This window comes from Euprymna scolopes, chromosome 16 (genome assembly GCF_053919585.1).
Source record: "Euprymna scolopes isolate OS-2025 chromosome 16, ASM5391958v1, whole genome shotgun sequence".
In the NCBI taxonomy this organism is placed as follows: domain Eukaryota; kingdom Metazoa; phylum Mollusca; class Cephalopoda; order Sepiida; family Sepiolidae; genus Euprymna; species Euprymna scolopes.
This window is the reverse complement of record NC_136497.1, coordinates 58956990-58977740: the sequence shown is the minus strand read 5'-3', so window position 1 is coordinate 58977740 and position 20751 is coordinate 58956990. Positions and strand designations below refer to the sequence as shown.

General features: G+C 28.1%; 1 protein-coding gene across 33 annotated transcripts in view; it reads left to right on the top strand.

Moving 5' to 3' along the window:
• The window catches only part of LOC145295993 (transmembrane and coiled-coil domains protein 1-like), a 436429-nt gene that overhangs the window by 323018 nt on the left and 92660 nt on the right, over nt 1-20751 (top strand). For all 33 annotated transcript variants that reach the window (XM_080141999.1, XM_080141989.1, XM_080141996.1 and 30 more), the window contains one exon: nt 20481-20513. In XM_080141999.1, coding sequence (XP_079998125.1) covers nt 20481-20513 — 33 coding nt within the window. The remainder of the gene's footprint in view (nt 1-20480; nt 20514-20751) is intronic.

Sequence of the window (20751 nt, the reverse complement as noted above, 5' to 3'; positions counted from 1 at the left end):
TTGTTCAATCTGTTCATGATGTTAACCTAAGGCCATTTAAATGGTTTTCTAATCCTGAAAATATGTGATAATTCAAGGGAGAATATGCAGGATGAGGCAAGATTTTTCCAATCAAATTCTCCTCTGAGATCATTGTTCAGTAAGTGCTGTGTAAGGATGAACATTATTTTGATAGAAAATGAATCCCTTTCTGTTGACCTATGGGTGAAAATATAGAAAAATTCGAATAGTTCTTTAATGAAAAAGTTATAAATCAATCATAGTGATATGTTTATGTAATAACAATATGCATAAAATAATTTACTATAGTTTAAAATACCCCTTCTACAAACTGGCAAAAACTTTTGCACCAACCTAATAAAATTAAAATTATTCAAAACTTCTACCCAATCATTGCTGATTGACTAAAAGCAATCTAACTCTGTGGATGAAATACGTTTCCAATTAAAAATTCCGTATAGATTCATTCCTGAGTTCAGCAAGATGCATTTGGAGGTTACATCAGCTGTGTTGGGAGAATGAATAACGCTAAAGATGAGAACAGTAGTCTGAATTATACAGATAATGCATATTAGTATTATTCAACATACCAGCAAAGTATTTAATAAATAAGAAATGTTCAATAAAATAATTGCTGTGGGAAGGATGACTAAAATGGTAACTGATTCCATGAATATACTCAGGCAGGAGAAAACTATGTTATCAGTTGAAAATTTAATCCTGTAAAGCCTAATTATCATTTGTGTAAACATATTCTATCTGAAATAAGTAGGCATTTAGACAAGTCATAGTCTATTAATAATAAAAAAGGGTAGAAAAAAAACCCCTATGCTTATGAGTAGAGACCATTGCTAGGACCAAGGAAAAAGTCTCTATTATTAAATTTATACTTTCCATGTTTTTCCTTATGCTTGGCGCTTTAGCAGCCATTTCTAAATCGAAGCAAATTCTGTTAGCTTTCTGCCTATTTTGTTAGTATTTAAATCTCCCTCTTTCTCTCTATTGATACTTTCTATACCTTTTCTTGTTTCCGATTCATGTTCTAATGCTTGGTGCTTCAAATTGAGAGATTGTTCGCTCTCTCTTAAATTTATGTCTAGTATTCTTGCTAAAATATTGTAGGCAAATTATGATTTAGTTAAATGTTATTTCAAGAAGCCACTCTTCATTTGTGCATTTTTATGCATTAAAATATGAATATAAATGTGTTGAGTTGATTTAGTAGTGCTTCTTCTGTGCGCATGAAAGACAGGTTTTCATTAGCTAACTAATCATAAAGATACAAAACTATCTTTTGTTGACTGGCCAATAAAAAGTAGTTACATTGATTAAAAATTATTTCTAAAAAAACTTTTTTGTTCACTAAATAGAGAAATTAACAGCATATCTGTTGTGGAGACGCCTACTAATTAACATAGGCAGGTGAGCGAGATATATAAAGGTATCAATCACCAATACCAGGAGAGTCCGGCAACGACTGTCAAATAGGCAAGACGCTTATGCTGCCTCCAGTAAGACATGCAACACGCCACCTGCCGGAATATCTCCAACTGAAGTATATCTGAAGACATGTAAATATGTATATAACTTTTCTTCCTAATATATTATTGTATACCTTTACTTTCGTGTTCTTGTTAATTATTTGTGCAGACACAACAATATTAAAGACAAAGAAGTAAAGTTTTATCAAACCAATCACTTCAAAAGAACAAATGTCAAAGAGTTCAAAGTTCCTGAACCTAGACGTGGCACAAGTCAGATTCCTCAATTTGCCTTTGCTCCTCAGATGAGAGCAACATAGCTTTTTTGTATATATTATTATAACACCTATTATTTTGTATATATTATTGCTACACTGTGTTTTGCTAAATACTTGTTATTGTTAACGGTGAGTTTTTCTTGTATTTGGGTTGCTGTCTGATCTATTATGTAAGTCTAAGTTGTGTCAACTTCAAAGTTCTGTAAAACTTTTCAACATAGTGTGAGCACTATTGAAAGAGTTACCGGTCAAGAAGCATACAGCCATTATAGTTTAGGATCACACTTTAAAGGATATCTTAGTAATCTTCAATAATTTGCTTTATTTTATGTTAAATTTTAAATATCTGCTTTCATATAATTATTGCTGACCTTTGCATCAATCTTGATTTTTTTTTTCTGAATGTTTACAAAAGGATACAAATATTGTCACTATTTTTTTAAATTGCAAATTCTATTACACTTCTTTTTTTTTAAAACAATAAACCATGACTCCAACATTATAGCTTTGAGTTTTAGGAGATAATTCTCTAATTGTGATCCTGATGCATTGAACACACATGATATGAAATAGAAAATATATCTTATTTCGAGTATTCCTGTCAAAACTTGGCAAGCAAACTATTATTTAGCTAAATGTTATTTTGAAAACACCTATTTCCTGTTAAATTATTAATTTTTTATGCATCAAAGTATAAATATGCGTTTGTAGATATTCCTCCCACCTGCAGGCTTTGATTAGTTGACCAGAAGTAAGATAGTACAAAAATATAAAATTATATTTGGTTAATGAATAAGAAATATGATTCTTTGATCATGATACCAATCCAATCATGCACACTTTTTTTTTTTTATTTAAGTCGGCGTCTGAGTTGACATACAGCTTGAAGTCATCCAGGAAGAGCAGGTGGTTAACTCTCTTGTTTGGGTCTTGTTGGTGGCTCTGGCTCAGATTGTAGGTGCGCCCTAGTTGGAATAGAATGTGTATCTTATATAGTAGCAAATAAAGCTTATAAAATGTTATTTGTAAGAAGTTGCAATGTTAAAAGGATATATTTAAATGATTGAGAAAGGGAATCTTTATAATTACACTTTTAAAATTTTTTTATTACATTATAGAGATCCAATTACAGATACCAGATAATGTTGTTCTCTAATATTCATAAGCTTGTTTTAAAATTCTTTAAAAATATAAAAATGGTTAGAAGCATTCCATTTATTAATTTTTTGATATTCATTCTTTCTTCGGACTATTCTAAGTTAAATACCTTAGCTGCAAAATTTAAATAATAATTATTTTTATTTTTGGAAACAGTTAATCTTATGTAAATATGATAATTTCTGAATAATTTATAGTTGTCTTAATATCTATCTTTCACACATTGTTTCTGCCATAAACTATGGATATTTTTTCATGATATATTTTGAAAAGATCCCTCCCAATTGCCTTTAAGAAATTTTTTATAATTTATAAAAAGCATGGCTGAATTTTGTTTATATTTTATTATTTTATCTTACAATTCAAAGCGTACACTGCAATGGATTAAAAAAAATAAAGATAAGTTAAAATAGTAATGTTTGATATAATCTGATCATTTTTTATCATTTAAAGTAAAAAGAAGAAATAAATAAAACTCAAGTTTTTCTATAATTTTGAATTTATAAATGATTTTTGGTTTTGAGTTTTGCTTTCATTTTTTGTTTTGTTTCTTTGATTAATTTTTGATTGCTTTAAAAAAAAATCCGTAAACCTGTGAATCAGCCGCTGTAGCCTATTTTTGTAATGTACACCAACAAAAAAGAAGGCAGGTTCTAACATATTAACACAATTTTCATAAAATAGTCTAAGTAGAAAAATAGTCTGGTTTAATATTAGGTTGCCTGATAATAATGATTTTTTTTTTTTACTGCACTTTGATGATACATCTTTAAGATTAGACAGGAAAGAAAGTTTCATTAATCGCTAGGTCAGTCAATCTGTTATTGTCACTTATTTAAGTAGTATTCACAATGTTACGTTTTTACTGGTAGAAAATATCAGATCAAAAGGATTGCAATGTACTTTTTCTTGTTTAGCATTTATATAAAAATGTTCTTTATATTACAATGACATTTTATACATCTGTGGGTGTAGATAGCAGTCATGAATAGTTAAAAGGGGCTTATTTTGATACTGTTAAGCTCCTTTTAATTGTTATTATAAAGCTCTGTCTGAAAAGATATCAAGCCTTTTGTGTATGAAAGATCTCTCTTGAATTAAATTTATTTAGATTCTGAGTAGTTAAGAATTTTCATGTTATTCGTGTGTATGTGTGTGTGTGTGTATATATATATATATATATATATATATATATATATATATATATATATATATATATATAAATATATAAACTTTATTTATATAAACATTTTTGGCTACACATTTGCATGCATGTTTTGGATGGAAACCAACTGAACTTCTTTAGGTCACTATTTGAAATAGATACAAAGATTGAAATATTAGAGATAGCAATTTTTTCAAGAATTTCATTTCAAAGAATTGATTTCTCTCATTTCAATTTTTGCAGCTTGTAAATCCTGATTTAGCCACCATAATTCACATGAACAAATCTCTGTAACCCTGAAAAGAACACTGACAGAGCTCCTATTTACTAACACCATAATTCGCAACAACAAATCTCAGCTTCAATTTTTCTCCCAGCTGTCAAATATTCAGCTGTCTGGCCTCTTCAATTCGTCCCTCTCAAAACAGCTATTTCCCTCATATACAAATTAATGCCACCATTTTAAAAAGAATCCAGTTGCAAACACAGGTTCTTTACTTTTTCTTTCTCCAATTATCACACCTGACATGCCAAACAGATGTGCTGCCGCTTGTTTAAGTAGTAGTTTCTATTACACATCAATATAAAAATAGTGGTCTGAGAAAGTTTAGTTCGTTTCCAACTACAACTGAAACATGTCTTCAAATGTGTAGCCAAAAATGTTTAGATAAAGTTTTATACCAAGTAAATATTGCCTCTATTAATTATTGAGCACTTTTAGATAAAAATCACTAAGGATTCACTGGATTATATATATATCATTTCTTAATTACTTTAAGTAGTGTTATATTTATTTTTATTCTGGTCCTACTTCTATTAATGTTTACATTGATTTTAAGAGAATGCAAAAATTGTTTAAAATTACTTTTCTCAATTTAAGTAAGCTTATAATTTTGACTCGTTTTTAACTAATAAAAAAAGTTGTAGTCGAAATTTATTTCATACAAATTATTTAATATTTTATTCAAAGCAGTTAAAATATTGGATAGACACTTGAAAGTTAATACTCGCACCTTAATTTTAGACCCAGATCAATTTTTCCTTATCTTTGGGTAAAAAAGTAAGTTGTGTGTAAGTGCGGATGGGTGGTAATAATATATTTACCTCTGTTCATAGCTTATTCTTAAAATTGAAGAAAAAAAATTATTTGTCATATGACCACCTTTATCCAATCAATTTTAGACAAATGGGAGTCTATGAAACGATAAGTGTTGTGAAACAAATCAGTAAAAAGTTTTTGCTAATATTTTTCTTCATTGAATATAATTATCCTTTATAAAATTTTTCATACAATCTTTTTTTCAAATTCACTTATGACGGGTAAATAGGCAATCAATGATTAATTAGCTTTCTATAGACTAATAAGTATAGTTTTATTACGTTTGCTAATTGATTTGATGTGCAATTTGTATTTTTTATTGTCTCTACATGTAGATATAAAATTTAAATTAAAATGTTAAAGTAATACATAAAATAAAAAGTAAAATGCATTACTGAATAGTTATTTTTGCCTGATACCATTTCAAAGAAATGTCTGAATAGATTAAAAAAAAAAAAAAATGGAAATGATCAAGTGAAGTAAAATAGTTTTTTTTTTTTTTTGAGGTTTTATTTTTATTATTGGATCACCACTTATCAAGACCAAGAGTCATTAGAGAATAAGCATTAAGTAGATAGAAATGATTCCCAGCCAAAGGATGAGGAACACTATGGGAGTACTAACATTGATCAATAGTATGAACTGCGTTTGATTACTTATGAGACAATTTATAACAATTTGCTGACATTAGATTTTAAAATGACTGCGTTGTAATCAGCAAGGAAGTTGTCTCATTGTAATGTGTTTCACAAATGTGAGGCCCTTACAAAGAAGCTCTGTCCATGGAAATTCTACTTAATGCAATACACATTGAGGAAGAAAGGAAAGATTTTTACATTATAATAAAACGAGATCTTGATGTGAATGTTTTACAAGGATAAACCAGAGATTAGAACTCTGTTAAGCACTTATATAAAAAAAATAATCAAGTAAAGAGCAATGTCTCTTCTGTTAAAAAGGATTTGTAGGGTGGCATTCGATGAAAACCAACAAAAGTGTAATTCTGTGACGTCACTTAAGCATTTCAGTCTTCGTTTTGAAGTTATTCTGGCATGTTTCTTTGCAAATTTGCTGTGTGGAAATAACTATTTGGAAATATAATTTCTTATGCATTATTCATTTATGTTTGAATTTTAAAACAAAGACAATTTAAAAATATTGTATACTTAAAAGCAGGTGTTAATATTTATATTTATTATTAATACAGTTTAGATAATAGATTACAACTTGATCGTTTACTTGGGCATACAACATCAATGTTATAAGGTGATCCACAAAAAATGCCACACATGGAATCGTTTGATAAACTTTATATATTTTTCTGTAGTCCAATCATATTTGGTACAAATAAACTTGAGTCTATATTTGACTTGTCTACCTTTTGCAGGGTTAGGGTCAATTTAAATGTAAAGCCCATTTAGGATCACATCCTCCACTGATGAAATGATTACCAAAGTATCCCTTACATACATTCCAATGAATAATTTTGAGTGTGGGAAGACCGCCACTCTATTGAACCCCTCCCTCACAATAAATCTATGTCTATCCAAAGTTTCTGGTGCTACCAGATCAGGCTGTCTGAAAATATTGGATTTCTGACTTAAAATGCACTAAACATTAATGTTATTTTTTTTTCCCTTTCCCTAACTCAGTCATGTTCTGCAAAGACAAAAAAAAACAATTTTTTTTCTACAAAACAACCAAATAAAGCACAATGAATAAATATTTAGAGATATAAAGAACTGGAAGCATAAAAATAGTCACTCCACACCAATCTTTCACAAAAAAAAACAATTGTCTAGCCAAAATCACTATCAATAAATTCTCCCACTTTTTATCGGTGCCTAAACCTAAACATGGATACCATGAACAAAGCTCTTTTCTGCCTGCCTGACCGCCTGTGGAACTCTGTTTCATTGGTCTGCTTTCCAGCTGACTACAATATTACCGTCTTCAAGTCCATCATAAACAAGTTCTTATTGAACCATTCTTGTAAATAATCTAATTATACCAAATTATCACTACAAACGATTATTATGCAACTCTTCTAATGACCACAATACACACATTATCCCTTATTCTCAAGTGACTTCTGGGCCTTGATATGTGGTAACGCCTTTGTTAAAAAAAAGAAAAAAAAATAACTTTTTTCCAGAATGACTGAATTTAACATTAGATAACCCCAAAAAGGTTGAAATGCTATAAAACAACCAAATTAAACCTTTTGGGGTTAGGGTCAGTTTGAAGTAAAGCCCATTTGGAATCGCATCTACTGATGAGATGATCATTAAAGTGTCTCCACATTCATTCCAACAAATAATTTGAAGTGTTGAAACTCTCCCTCATAATATCTCTTTGTCTACTCAACACTTGACAACCTCCTATGCTGTGCTCAATTATTGATGATTATAGAGGTTTACATTTGAACTGGCGATAAAAAGAAGACTGTTGAGCATTCTTGACTGAAACTTGGTGGACAAGCATTGACCGAAGTATATTTGTACCAAATATGGTTGATTGCAAAAAGAATTGTGAATTTTATTCAGGATTATATGAGTAAGACAGCCTGTATTTTTAATCTGATAAAACAATTTTAAATATAAAAGAATCGCATTTGTATTTTCATCTTTTTTAAAAAAAATTTTTTTAATACTGTTTGTATGATTTTAAAAAACGGACAATTTACTAAAAAAGAAATTAGAATTTGATTCTATAATTATTTCAACTTTTATATTTTTGATTTTCTAATTATAATAAATATATTCTTGGATCATCTTTTGGAAAGTGAATGGATTTGTATCACTTTTACATTAGGTTAATAGATATGATCCATGGATTTTTCATTGCTAAAGAGAAAACTTAAAGAATATATATATATATATATATATATATATATATATGATCGCTATTTATAAAAAATGTCACTTATGAAATAGTTGAGTATGAAATTCAATTTTAAAAATAAATGATTAAATCTTCATCGTAGTTGCTATATTCACTTTTCGGCTGCCGTACTCTCTAGACTTCTTCAAGCATTGAATACAGAATGAGATTTGTGGATCAAATAAAAAATTAAGTAAAATTCCCAGACATATACTGACTATGACAAAATCTGTGTAATGAAGGTTAGAGAGTACATTGGCTGAAATTTTGTGAATATAAAAAAACATGATTCAAGGTAATAGTCTGAAACCAGTGAATAAAATCCGAAAATATTAGGCTGGAGGCTCTGTATTTTTCATATTTCATTGCATTTTTTTAAACTTGCATAAAATAACCATCATTTGAGGTAATGATCTAAAAACCTGTAGATAAAATCTGAAAATATTACTTTCATCAGCCTCATAACTCTCGCCTCTTTTATTTAATTTTTTTAGTTTTTTTTTCCCCCTAACTTCCATGTGTGATGTTTCTGGCAAAAGGGAAATAATTGCTGTTTTCTAGATCAGAATCTATCCATATAACACTTAATGTTGACTAGTTTTTGATCTTGAAGAAATTTTTTAACTCCTTATATCAAAAGGCTTCATGCCTTGTCTGGAGCGATTTCCATAAAAGAACTAATCTTTGAGAAAAATAGATGCTATCTGTGTATTTGAGATATGATACTGCCTTTATTTGTTCAAAATTAACAATTACTAATTTCTAGTTGTAGATCCTGACTACACATTTAATGAGGAAACTAATTTTGAAATTTTTTGTTCATCTTTTTTATAACCCGGCTGGCATTTATCTTGAATGCTTTCTGCGATAACAATAAGTATTTTGTCTTTTTATGGATTCTTTTTGTCTTGTTAATCATTCAATTTACATTTTTGTCAGATTTTGCCTATTCCTCAGCTCAACCAATATTGTCTGGCAGAATTGTTATAAAAAAATATAAATGGCATTCAAAATTTAATTTTTTTTATTAGAGTGAAAAAAAGGGGGGGGCAAACACTATTTATGATTTCATTGTCATTGATTATATTATTCAAATCAAAATTGAAAAAAAAAATTAATATTGGTGTCAATTTTAAATCTGCAAACCTCTATAAGAATATATTATGTATATAATTAGTACTATTCTAATTTTTATTAAATTCAGCTGATGTAACCTCCAACCTTTTTAGGTGCATCTGTTAGAACTTAATAATCTGGGTGGAATTTCGAGCTTAAGCCCTTTATTTAATCCGTAGAAGTAGATTGTTGTCATTTCATCAGCTATGGCTAGGTAGAAATGCTGACTTATTTTGATTATTATTATGTCTAGTAAAGATTGAACTTTTAATCTCCAGAACAAGACGTTCGCTTAGAACTGGTTGTTAAACAATGTTTTTAACTGTTATGCCATGTATCAGTATAGGAAATAATAACTAAGAATAGCATAAATTAACATTTCTACCAACTGATAGAAAGCGAACAATCTACCCTCATAGATTAAATAAATAAAAAAAAAAAAGACTCAATTTGAAAAGCTAAAAAAGTTTGGCGGTTATATCGGATAAAACATTGGGAATATAACAAACAAACTATGAGAATAGTCATCCAAATAATAATAATTATTTCAAACATCTGAAACCTGCATAAGAATATTATCCATTTACCTCCTCGTGTGGACAGATAAATCATATGACCAAATTTAATATAGAATCTCCTTGGAGAAAGCTGAGAAAGTAATTCTAACTACATTGGTTTTCTTCATTTTGATGATCTCGGACGTAGCCATTGTTCCTACATGACTTAGACATTCTTATTTATTCAAAGAAAACCAATCTAAATAAAGCTGCAAAACTCTACTCACAATAAAGCACATCTTTCGACTAGAATTAAAAAAAATGTAATCCTCATCAAAGAAAGGAAATGCACAAAAACTTTTTGGAACAATAGAGACCAATAATATCATAGACAAAAGCTGCTTTTTATAATGAATTATTAAAAAAAAAACAAAAAAAAAAACAATTAGTGTAAAAAAAAAAAAAAAAAAAAATGGTCCCAACATAAGGATTGACATACTATATAAAAAAAGAAACAACAAAATGTCTGGTATCTTTTTTTGTCCTTGATTACTGAAGAGACTGATGCAATTTTAATTTTTGTCTGAATTCAGAGCGTTCCTTCTTAGGGAAATGGATTTTCCCCACATTAAAAATTAATATTGTGCTTAACTCTGTTCTCATGGTAAGACAAGATATATATATATATATATATATATATATATATATATATATATATATATATATATATATATATATATATATATATATAGGGACTCTGTTATCAGTAATTGATTTTAAGCCCCTCTCCCTCCTTTCCATTCGTTAGTGTTATGAGAGATATGCAGACACCGGATAACATTTTTTTTTATCTCTTTCATAAAGAAACTTTATTTGTTCACAATATCTTTACACTCTACTTAATTATTTCTCTAAAAAGTTACTTGGTATTTTAATTATTTCTTATTTATAAGCCTACTAATTAATGAATGATTTGAATATTAAATATATCTGCACGATTTTAATTGATTTTAATTTCTAATGTAAATTATGCATACGACATTAAAGCATGTTAACCATGTTAAAAAAAATATTAAAATCAAAACGTTTATATTTTTCTGCTCGTAATTTAACATATTTTATTTAATTTTTCAATTTTCTGTTGCCTAATTTAAGATTTCTTTGATTTCCTCTTATTTTCAATAAGTATTATTCAAATGTCTATTTTATTTTTATTTTCATTTTGTTAAATTGCATCTGTTTGATTTTTTTTGTGAAAATTACAATTATGAGAAAATAATACATGTATTAACATATTATAATCTTTTATTTCATAAAATTCATCAAAATAAATTTTTATGACCTTAGCATTTAAAAATTAATCTAAAAAAAAAAAAAATCTAACCCCTAAAAGTGAGAACTAAAAGCTCTATTCATAAGTTATGAATCTTTATAGTCCATATATAAAAATATTTCAAAGGTTATAAGATCATAAAGCTCAACTTTATAATTTTGTTAACAAAGGTAATGCCTCCTTTCACATCATTTTTTCTTTACTAATTCATACAGTGTCACGAGTACACGAAAACATGAAGAAAAAAAAAGATGACTCGAATGGATATAAAACATTCTACACTTGATACGACCAAAAGAACATCTTTTGCCATAATTAAAGCAACAGAACAATTCAACATCAAAAAGTAGTCTTATTTATGAAACATTTTACTAAAGCCTAAAAAATATAGTTAAGTTTAAACAAAAACACTTTCAATTACAAAACGTTTTTTTGTAAAATTCGGAGATTTCTAAAAAAAAAAAATATTTTAAAGGCATAAATTTTTCTTTTGAGTAAAATATATAAACAAACAAATATTAAAAAATATAAAATAACATATGCAGAGATGGTTTCACACGATTTGAAAAAAAAGGTATTTAAAAAAATATATTGGATTGTATAAAAAAAAATGTTTTTTCTAGGTATTAGATTTATTAGTATAAACATTTAATTTATAAATAATGAAGTCAAAAGCAAAAAGATTCATTGTTAAGACAAATGTGTTCTTTTTTATTGTTACTCATTTTTAGGCACTTTAAATCCATTTGATAAAAACATTAAACCACTATGTTGATATTTTAAGAATTCAAAAGTAATGCATAGATATTTTAATAAATTTATTTTAAGTTTTCATAAAGAATAAACACAAAAGAAGGACTAATAATATAGTGTAACATGTTTGTTATTTGTTTACAGTAAAACAGAAAAACATAGTTACGACTTTGCATTTTATTGGACACAAAAAGTAAAAAATGAACATATGCACATGAGAGAAATATTCCAATAAAAATGTGTAAACAAAATTTATAAACATATAAAAGATGTTTATCATTTTTATTTTACCATTTCACCTCAAAAATAGCATATAAAAAACTATTGAAGTTTATTTACAAAAAATACTTTTTCTCAAACTATGGTTATTTTTCTGTTGGTAAATTTTGAACCCCAAAACTATAGTAATGCTTTTCATTATTAAACTGATGTACTTGTTTTTAGAAACGATCTGGTTTTAATTTGATTAAATAAAAATAAGGCTATTATGATTCTGTTGCTAGTCTTAAATAATCTAATACTAACACATTAGGAGATTTGGGATTACAGTTATGAATATTGTTATATATTTTATATGATTTTTGTTTTTGTTCTCTTTCAATATAAGTAAACTAGCAATATAGATTCCTGTCTTGATGTGGACATTTTATAATTTTTTTGTTTGAGCTTAATTTTCACCTCAAGTTTTTATTTCCAATGTCTGCACTATTTTCAAAGTACTTGCCTTGCTTTATTGCAAGGAGGTGGTAATGCCTTGAAGAATGGCCTTCCGTAACCTTTTAAAGTAGTAGTGAATTCAAAATAACAAAAAAGTGCTGTCTTTTTTCTATCTTAACAGTAAGCAATATAATAAAAATATCACATTTTTTAACATTTTTACAGTTATTTTTTTACTACTACAATACGTTTGTGATAATTTGAGTGAATTAAAAAATATATAACAAATTAATGTTGTATTCATTATAGATTGTCAATTCTTAGATGCTACCATTTTAAAATCTATTCATTGTATAATTTTGTTTTTGTGTAATGGTAGTAAATGCCTGTAACATTTAACATCATTTTATTTTCACGGCTAATTCATGTTGGCCATTACAAAAGCAGACACTTTAAATTTATGCACAATTGTATTATAAAATTAAAAAAAAAAAATAGCACTGTTGACTTCCTTTGTAGAATTTCCTTAAAACACAATGCCGATATTAAGCATCTTTATCCACACCATGTAAATGCAGAAGTGTTTAATTTTTTTTACAGATAAACAGAGTGTACTAAGATATATATTTTTTTCATATGACTATTAGAATTTATCTCAAACAATATCAGGTATTAATGACGTTGTTATTACATTTGCATAAGTAAATACGCTGGTATAGTTTCTATTCATATTTTAATACATCTATATTATATTTCTCTTAGTTTGTTCCACTTTTTTTTGGAAATTACTGATCCAATCTGACCGAAATTTTGTATGGGCCTTTATGATAAAGTGTGGTGAATTGAATAGTATGGTAGCCATTGAATGCACAGTCATAGATTAATAGGGATTAGTATTCAATGCAAAAATAAGCACAATTTTAACCATATTAAACCATCCATTTGGCATAAAGCACTGATTCCAAGTTAATGGGCTATAACTTTTGCCAGTTTTTAATGGGCTAAAAAATTTAGTTTAGTTTTAAAATCTTACACTAAGTCCATAAAAATAATATATCTGGCAAGGATGCACAAAAATATTGTAAAAAAAGGAAATTCTGAATTATCTTAAATCACATAATTAATTTCTTACCCAAGTTAAATTAATAAAAATTTGGTTGCTTTGTGATACGCATGCAAATTTCAATGTGGTATTTGATTTGTTTCAACTTGATAAAATTAATATGTTAAAAATGCAGAATAAAAATAAGATTTACAACTTTGAATTTGTGTTATATTAAAAAAAATCACTTAAATATGCTTATTTAGATGGTATATCTTTAGGAAAAGTCAACTGACATACCATCATATACAATCAACAAGACCATGATTACTTTTTTTTAATATATAATTAATAGAGAGTTTTCTTGACATTTTAAGAATTTTAAGGTTCACAATTTTTTTTATCTCAGTTGTTTGTTGTTTTTTTTTTTTTGATTGTGCATTCTTCAATAGGATGCAAGTTTTGAAAACCTTAGAATATACATACTTTTATGTTAAGTGTTACCTATCTGTATATAGCCTATTTAAAATCGAATTCCATGTATAAAGTTTATTAATGCAAAATCCAGTATATTGCAATAGTTTGTATATTTCTCAACTTTCTTTATCCTTGACTAAACACTACTAGTTTCATTTGTAAACCAATACAATTTAATAGCACTAATGCTTTGTCACCTTTTCTCCTAACTATTGATTTCAAAGATTGCAACTCAAGTGATGCATTTTCAAGATACATAAATTTAATTTGTGGCTTGCAGAAATTTATTAATTCCAGTACTAATGCTGCATTTCTCACAACATAAAGAAGTCACTGCATTTCATATGGTGTATCCCATTTTTATCAGTTTTTTGGAAAATAAAACAATTGTAAATTTAATGTGGAAACTTGTGCCCTCCTTCCATTTTTTTTACAAAAGTTTTGACACAATATCTTGTTACGGTCAGTCAATAATTAAACCCATTTTCACGTTATTTCTTAACTTCATATATGTTGTAAAAATACACATTTCTTACAAAAAGTTTCTTTCAAATCAAAGGTAGGTCTTCAAAGTTGGTTTGTTTTCTGGGACAAGCCACTTTGTTTACACTGTATGGCGTGTACACCATCACAACTGCATTAAAACACAACCCACCTCTTTAATCATATTTCACTCTTGCAAGTGAGGGAAGGCATTTGTTATAAAGAAATGTTTAGGTGCTGCATACACCTGCAAGTTAGGCATAACTCTGTGACTTCCACATTTTCCTCCTGTTAAACGCAGGCGTTTCTTTTTAGAGTTTTTCTTTTTCTTTTTTTTTTTTGTAAGGAATGGGAGTCTCATCTTATGTGATGGGGAAATTTGTTATTATATAGACTTTACAAGGGCTTTTTAATTGTCGAACACATTACTGCAAGACCGCTTCTCTATTGCATATAACTTGTTGATCTTCAAAATAACTCCATAAGTAATCATAGTTCCTATGGCATTGATCAATATTAGTACCCCCATAGTGTTCCTCATTTTTTGACTGGCAGTCATTTGTCATGTTAACTCTTTTTTTTTTATAGTGGCTCCTAGCCTTGATAAGTGGTGACCCAATAGCAAAAAAAAAAAAAAATGAAGTTCATCCTTCAAGCAAATAAACTGATTTATGAATCAACATTTTGCTTATGTTTTAAATTTGTTCATGATGAAAAAGCTAATATTTCATTTGAGAATATCAGGAAATATTTATTCACTGCTAATACCATAAATTTTAAAATATTCTGTGATGATATAAAAGTTAAAACACTATAAAAATAACATACCCTATTATAAAGTTTGCATGTTTGAATACAAAATATTCAATAATAAATTTTTGAAACTGGCATGTCTCTAAAGAAATGTCAGGTGATGAGCAGTAGAATATCAGTTTTGAAACATTAACTACGTTAGCAACTTGAAACTCTATTTCTCTCTCTCAAGAATATAATAAATATAAAAATTGTCATCTTTGCAATTGTCTTCTTAGCACAATCATTGTAATTTTCCTTTCAACACCACCTTTTTTATCTTCCCTCTGCATCTTTAAGTGCCAAAAGAATTTTTCAGTGAATGCCCTTTTTCTTGACCACCTTCCCTATATATATATATATATATATATATATATATATATATATATATATATACTAAATCTTGACATTAACTACTACAATTTTTCAAAAAAGCGAGAAACCCTTTCACTTCGCATGTTGGGATTTCCACATTTGTTAACACCGCATAACAACTTCATAGCTGCATGTACTTCATAAATGATGACTAAAAAATATCCTTTCAATATAAGTTTTTTTTTTCTTATACTTTTTTATAACTATGATTATTGTATGTATTAATGAACTACATATATTGATTTATATATATATATTTGAACTTTTCTTCAAACTTGTGTAAATTTGTACACAAATCAGAATTAATGACATTAAAATCCTCTGAATTACCCGCAGCCTTTCTAGATTTTTTATTTTTTTTTATTCTTTCATGTAAATTTGATTTTTTTTTTTATAGTTGATTATATAATGATTTAGGTAAAGTGTGTATCTTTTTAAATCTGACTCTTTCCTAACTTAGGAGAATGGAAGGTATGCTTTAAAAAGTCTTGAAAACAATAATATCTCAGTTATGTACTTGCCCACACACAACTAACACATTCATTTATCCTAAAACATCCAGAACATGCCAAATGTTAGACACCATTAACCCATTTCTGGCTAAATTAATTTTTTATAAAATAATTTCAATTTATAAATTTTTCTGGTCTTGGCTCAACATAATTGATTAGAAAAATGCATTAGTTTACATGTGACAGTGACACATCTTTTCACAGTGGAAGAAGAGCACAGTGGTAGGTTTAAAGGACTGTACACATGCATATATGTTGTAACACGTCTGATGCCCTTGTTGAGGCTTTTGTGACTGTATGATGCAATATTGTATCATGCTATTACTGTGTCATATATGTAACGCTAAGCTGAAATGGGTTAAGCATGTTTCTGAATTTTTTTGATGAGGATTGATATGTATGATGAAAACTACTGTTCTCACCTAAAATGTTATTTTCACAACATTTCAGTTGATGTAACCTCTGATCTTCAACCTATAACCTCTGATCTTTATTTCACCGAAAGGGGTAGCATACTCTTGTTCCATCAGTGAACCTGTGACATAGTGGATAAACTACTAGGTAAAATTTAGTTGTAAGTTACACTCTTCTGGAGGTTGAAAGATTCCATCCTTAGTGCAGGCAACACTCAAAAAATAAAATTACAAATTACTTAGGACTTCTACTCGGTAGAGTAAATAAAGTGTTTCATGCAGATTCGAGAGTTCAACAAGATATACCTAAAGAAGGTTGCAAGGATTGAAGCACAAAAATAACATTAAAAATGAGAACAATGCTCCTAACAATGCAAATAATATGAACGGTTAAGCATTTCCTAATGGAATATGGTGATTTTGTTCACATTAGACAGCTATTTTATCAATGTTGTTGAAATAAGATTTATTTGAAAGAGTCAATATGGAAACAGTTTTATTACTCTGGAAGTCTATAAAAAGATATAAATGTTAAAAATAAAATATGTCATAGGAATGGCAGTAAGTTGCATCCGATAGTGAAACCCCAATTTGGGAGCTTTAATGAGTGGGGAATCACCCCCTTAGTTACCACTGCTCCCAAGTCTTTTATAACCCAGAGTAGTAGTAGTAGTAGTACTGTCAATCCCAGCTATGTATTGAATAGAATCTCTCTCAAGAATAACAAAACTTGAACATTGATATATGCATAACTTTTATCCTGAGTAAAAAATAAAAGGAAACTATGAATAAGTATGTTAAAATATTAAATTCCATATTAAATAAATCCAAATGGGTTGATATGTCGATTAAATAATATATATGGCATAATGAAAGAAAAATATAAGGTATTTGCAGCTTCTCTACCAATTTTCGGATTTTTTAATCATGTCCAAACACATTTTATTTCCTTTTGGTGGATTGATTGTTGCTAGTTCTTCTGATGAGTTAAAGGCAAAATAGATTCACTGATTGATATAATAATTAAGTGAATGATTTTGTGCTATGAAACAGATACTATCAAGAATTGTCAACTGAATTAAAGGAATAAATTCTAAGATGGTTAACGTCATGAAATTTGGAATATAGCCTTTTGTCATCAATTCATTGTATGCTCTGCAATTACATTGAGCTTCTTAAATGAAGATTGGTATATATAAAAAGGAAATATAAGTGAATAAAAAATATTTCCACAGATATATATATACATTATATATATATATATATATATATATATATATATATATATATAATGTTGACTTCAATATTGAAAGTTTTTCTTCAGGATGTATCCAATTGTAAAATTCTGATGGCTTGGCGATAAGTGCTATTGAAAGCATTTAGATCTGCTTAAATATAATATCATTATCATTACAACTTTATCCTGATTTATATTACTTCTTTAAAATCATTTTAATAAAGCCGTACAATAATTGAAGGTATATTATGCCTAATAATATAATGCCATGTCAAAATGATATCAGTTTGGAGTATATATTGTGGCAAGACTGTGTAACAAGCACAATGCTGTATGATTGCCTTCCACCCATGTTTGTTGTTGTTCAGTGTTGATTTCATTTGCACTGACACAACAAAACTACTGGAAAAGTATTCCTTTGCTTTTCAGAAAGGCCTCATATTAAGATTAAGTATCTTCTGAAAAAAGACACTGGCCTTTTGGAATCAAAGTTTCTGGGTGCAATAAGTGAGTGCTGTGGGGCACAAGTTTTGTGAATATTTCACCGTCAATTGGCAAATGATTCGAGATGAGAAACATATTTATTCTTGTAATTCCTTCAGTATGTTTCTTGTACGTTCGAATTGATCAATTTGAAGACGTACAGTAAAAATGTTACAAGTCTACCATTTTATTTTTTTTCATCTTACAACAAAAACATACTTTTAGAAGAAATTACAGTGTAAAATAAATAATTAAAATTTAAAATAGCATTTGATTTATTAAATGAAATATGGATTATATTTGTGGAAATTATTGAGAAAGTCCCACCAGAAATAGTTAATAAAAATTGATTTTTTGATTTAATTTTGAATCTCTATGCTTAGCCACACTGAGGCATTGTAGAGATGATGAAACTTGTGTCTGTCAATAACTATATTTTATATTTAGTCTGATTTCCTCCAGGAAACTTATATATATATATATATATATACGTTCTGTGTATCTTACTTGCCATACGTATATTTTTATACTACTACTAAACTCTACTCCTACATTGAACACTGTTGAAATAAATTCAGAAAATATCTATGCAATAAATATTATAATATACATGTGTATATACATTAAATAGTAAATTATATAGTCAGTTTGCAATCTTAGGAGATTATGGTGTGGTACCCAAGCATTTTGCCATTATTCTCCCTGATTTGGTGCCTTCCTTTTGTACCTTTTTGGTCTGTTTGGCAAGTATCTCTTTCAACTAGGAAAGATCTTGCTGAACAGCCTGTCTCTGAGAAGGGCAGATAAGTGCCCTTTTGCAGATTTCTTTGAAATGCAGAATAGATCTTCCTAGGGAAGAGGATTCTTTTCCTTCTCCATCATAAAAGATCTTAACAGTATCCTCACAACATGTTCAAGCAAACGTAGGCATCTCGGTTTCAGAAAAATAGATCCTATAGCGTTCAGCTCTATTCTGAACTATATATCTTAGAAGAATACCTGGTTCCACTGGCTTGTCACCCTTTTTGACAAAATCAAAACAAATAAGTTATCTAAATGAATAAAATGCAGAAGTTGAGCCCTTTCTCGAACTAACAGTAAAGTTAAATGCCCTTTTTTTCTTTTTTTTTCCCAAGTTAATTCACCTTTACACAACAGATGTTTCATTTTTTTATATACAGCTCATGCATGTGTGATATCAATCACTTGGTTAACTAATTTGCATATTCGTTTTGAAAAAGGACATTTTATTAACGGTTATTTTTTAATTCAAGTATTGTTTTTGATTTTAATCACAAATAGCAGTGTTTAGGAATATTGTTTTATTTCATCGACAATAAGAGCATTTGTACTCAAATGCTCGTTTCTATGGACTTAATTTTTAACAAGTTGTGATCTATTTGTAAATCACAAGTAAAAAGCCCACTTGATTTATTTCTTTTCCTTTTTTTTTATGGTCATATTTAAAAGATAAATAAATTTGTATTCAAATTACCAAACTATTATTGATTATCTATATTAATAAATGCAAACGTTTTTGTTGTCCTTTCTAGTCTGTATAACAAAAAAGAAAATAACATGTTGCTCCATGGTTTCCTTGATTCTTTCATTCACTCACAACACTGCAAGGTGTGTGCAGTAATAGTGATGGAGAGATGAAGATGGAGCTTTGGGAACTGCAGCTCAACCGATCGTTTTGTTTTAGCAATTCTGGTTCACCTTTGAAAATATCATTGTCAGCAAAAGTAAAAAAAAAAAAAAAATTAAACTCTGAACATGTTTGAATTTGAAATCATTACCATGACTTATTGTCAAGCCAATAAATTATCTTGATTATTTAAAAAATTGGAAATAAATAGATTAAAAATGTTAAATTTAGTCTATTTACTGATAAACTTTGAGGACAACTAAAAATTATTTCTTTACATGAAAAAAAAATTTTGTGCTCCATTTTGGTCTCCTCTTATTGTTATAGCTTAAAATATATATATATATATATATATATATATATATATATATATATATATATATATATATAAAGACTAATTTGAAAATGATCAGTCTTGTCTGAAACATTTTATCAAAGTATTTTATTTTAGAGAGGATTGGTTTTTTCAATATTTTATAAAAAAATATTGGTTAAATGCATAAAAATGTGCTTTACTTTATGTATGTAAAATATTGCTGTTTTAAAAAAAATTCTAATTACAATTTTATTTCTACAATTTTTTATTTCCATACTGCAGTGGCGTTGTTGATAATATCAAAGGTGCCAAAGAGTAAGTATTTGTTTATTTATTTAAATGTAAAATGATAAACATTCAAATTATTAACCCAGTGAATATGATTAAGAGGGTGATGTAGTTAGTTTGAAGCATTATGTCTGATTATATATAATTCCTCTTAGTTTGCCTGTTTGTCCGTTCCACTCTTTCTCTGAAACTACTGGTCCGATCTGACTGAAATTTTGTATGGATTTTTATGATAAGGTGCAGCGAGCTAAGTACTATGGTATTC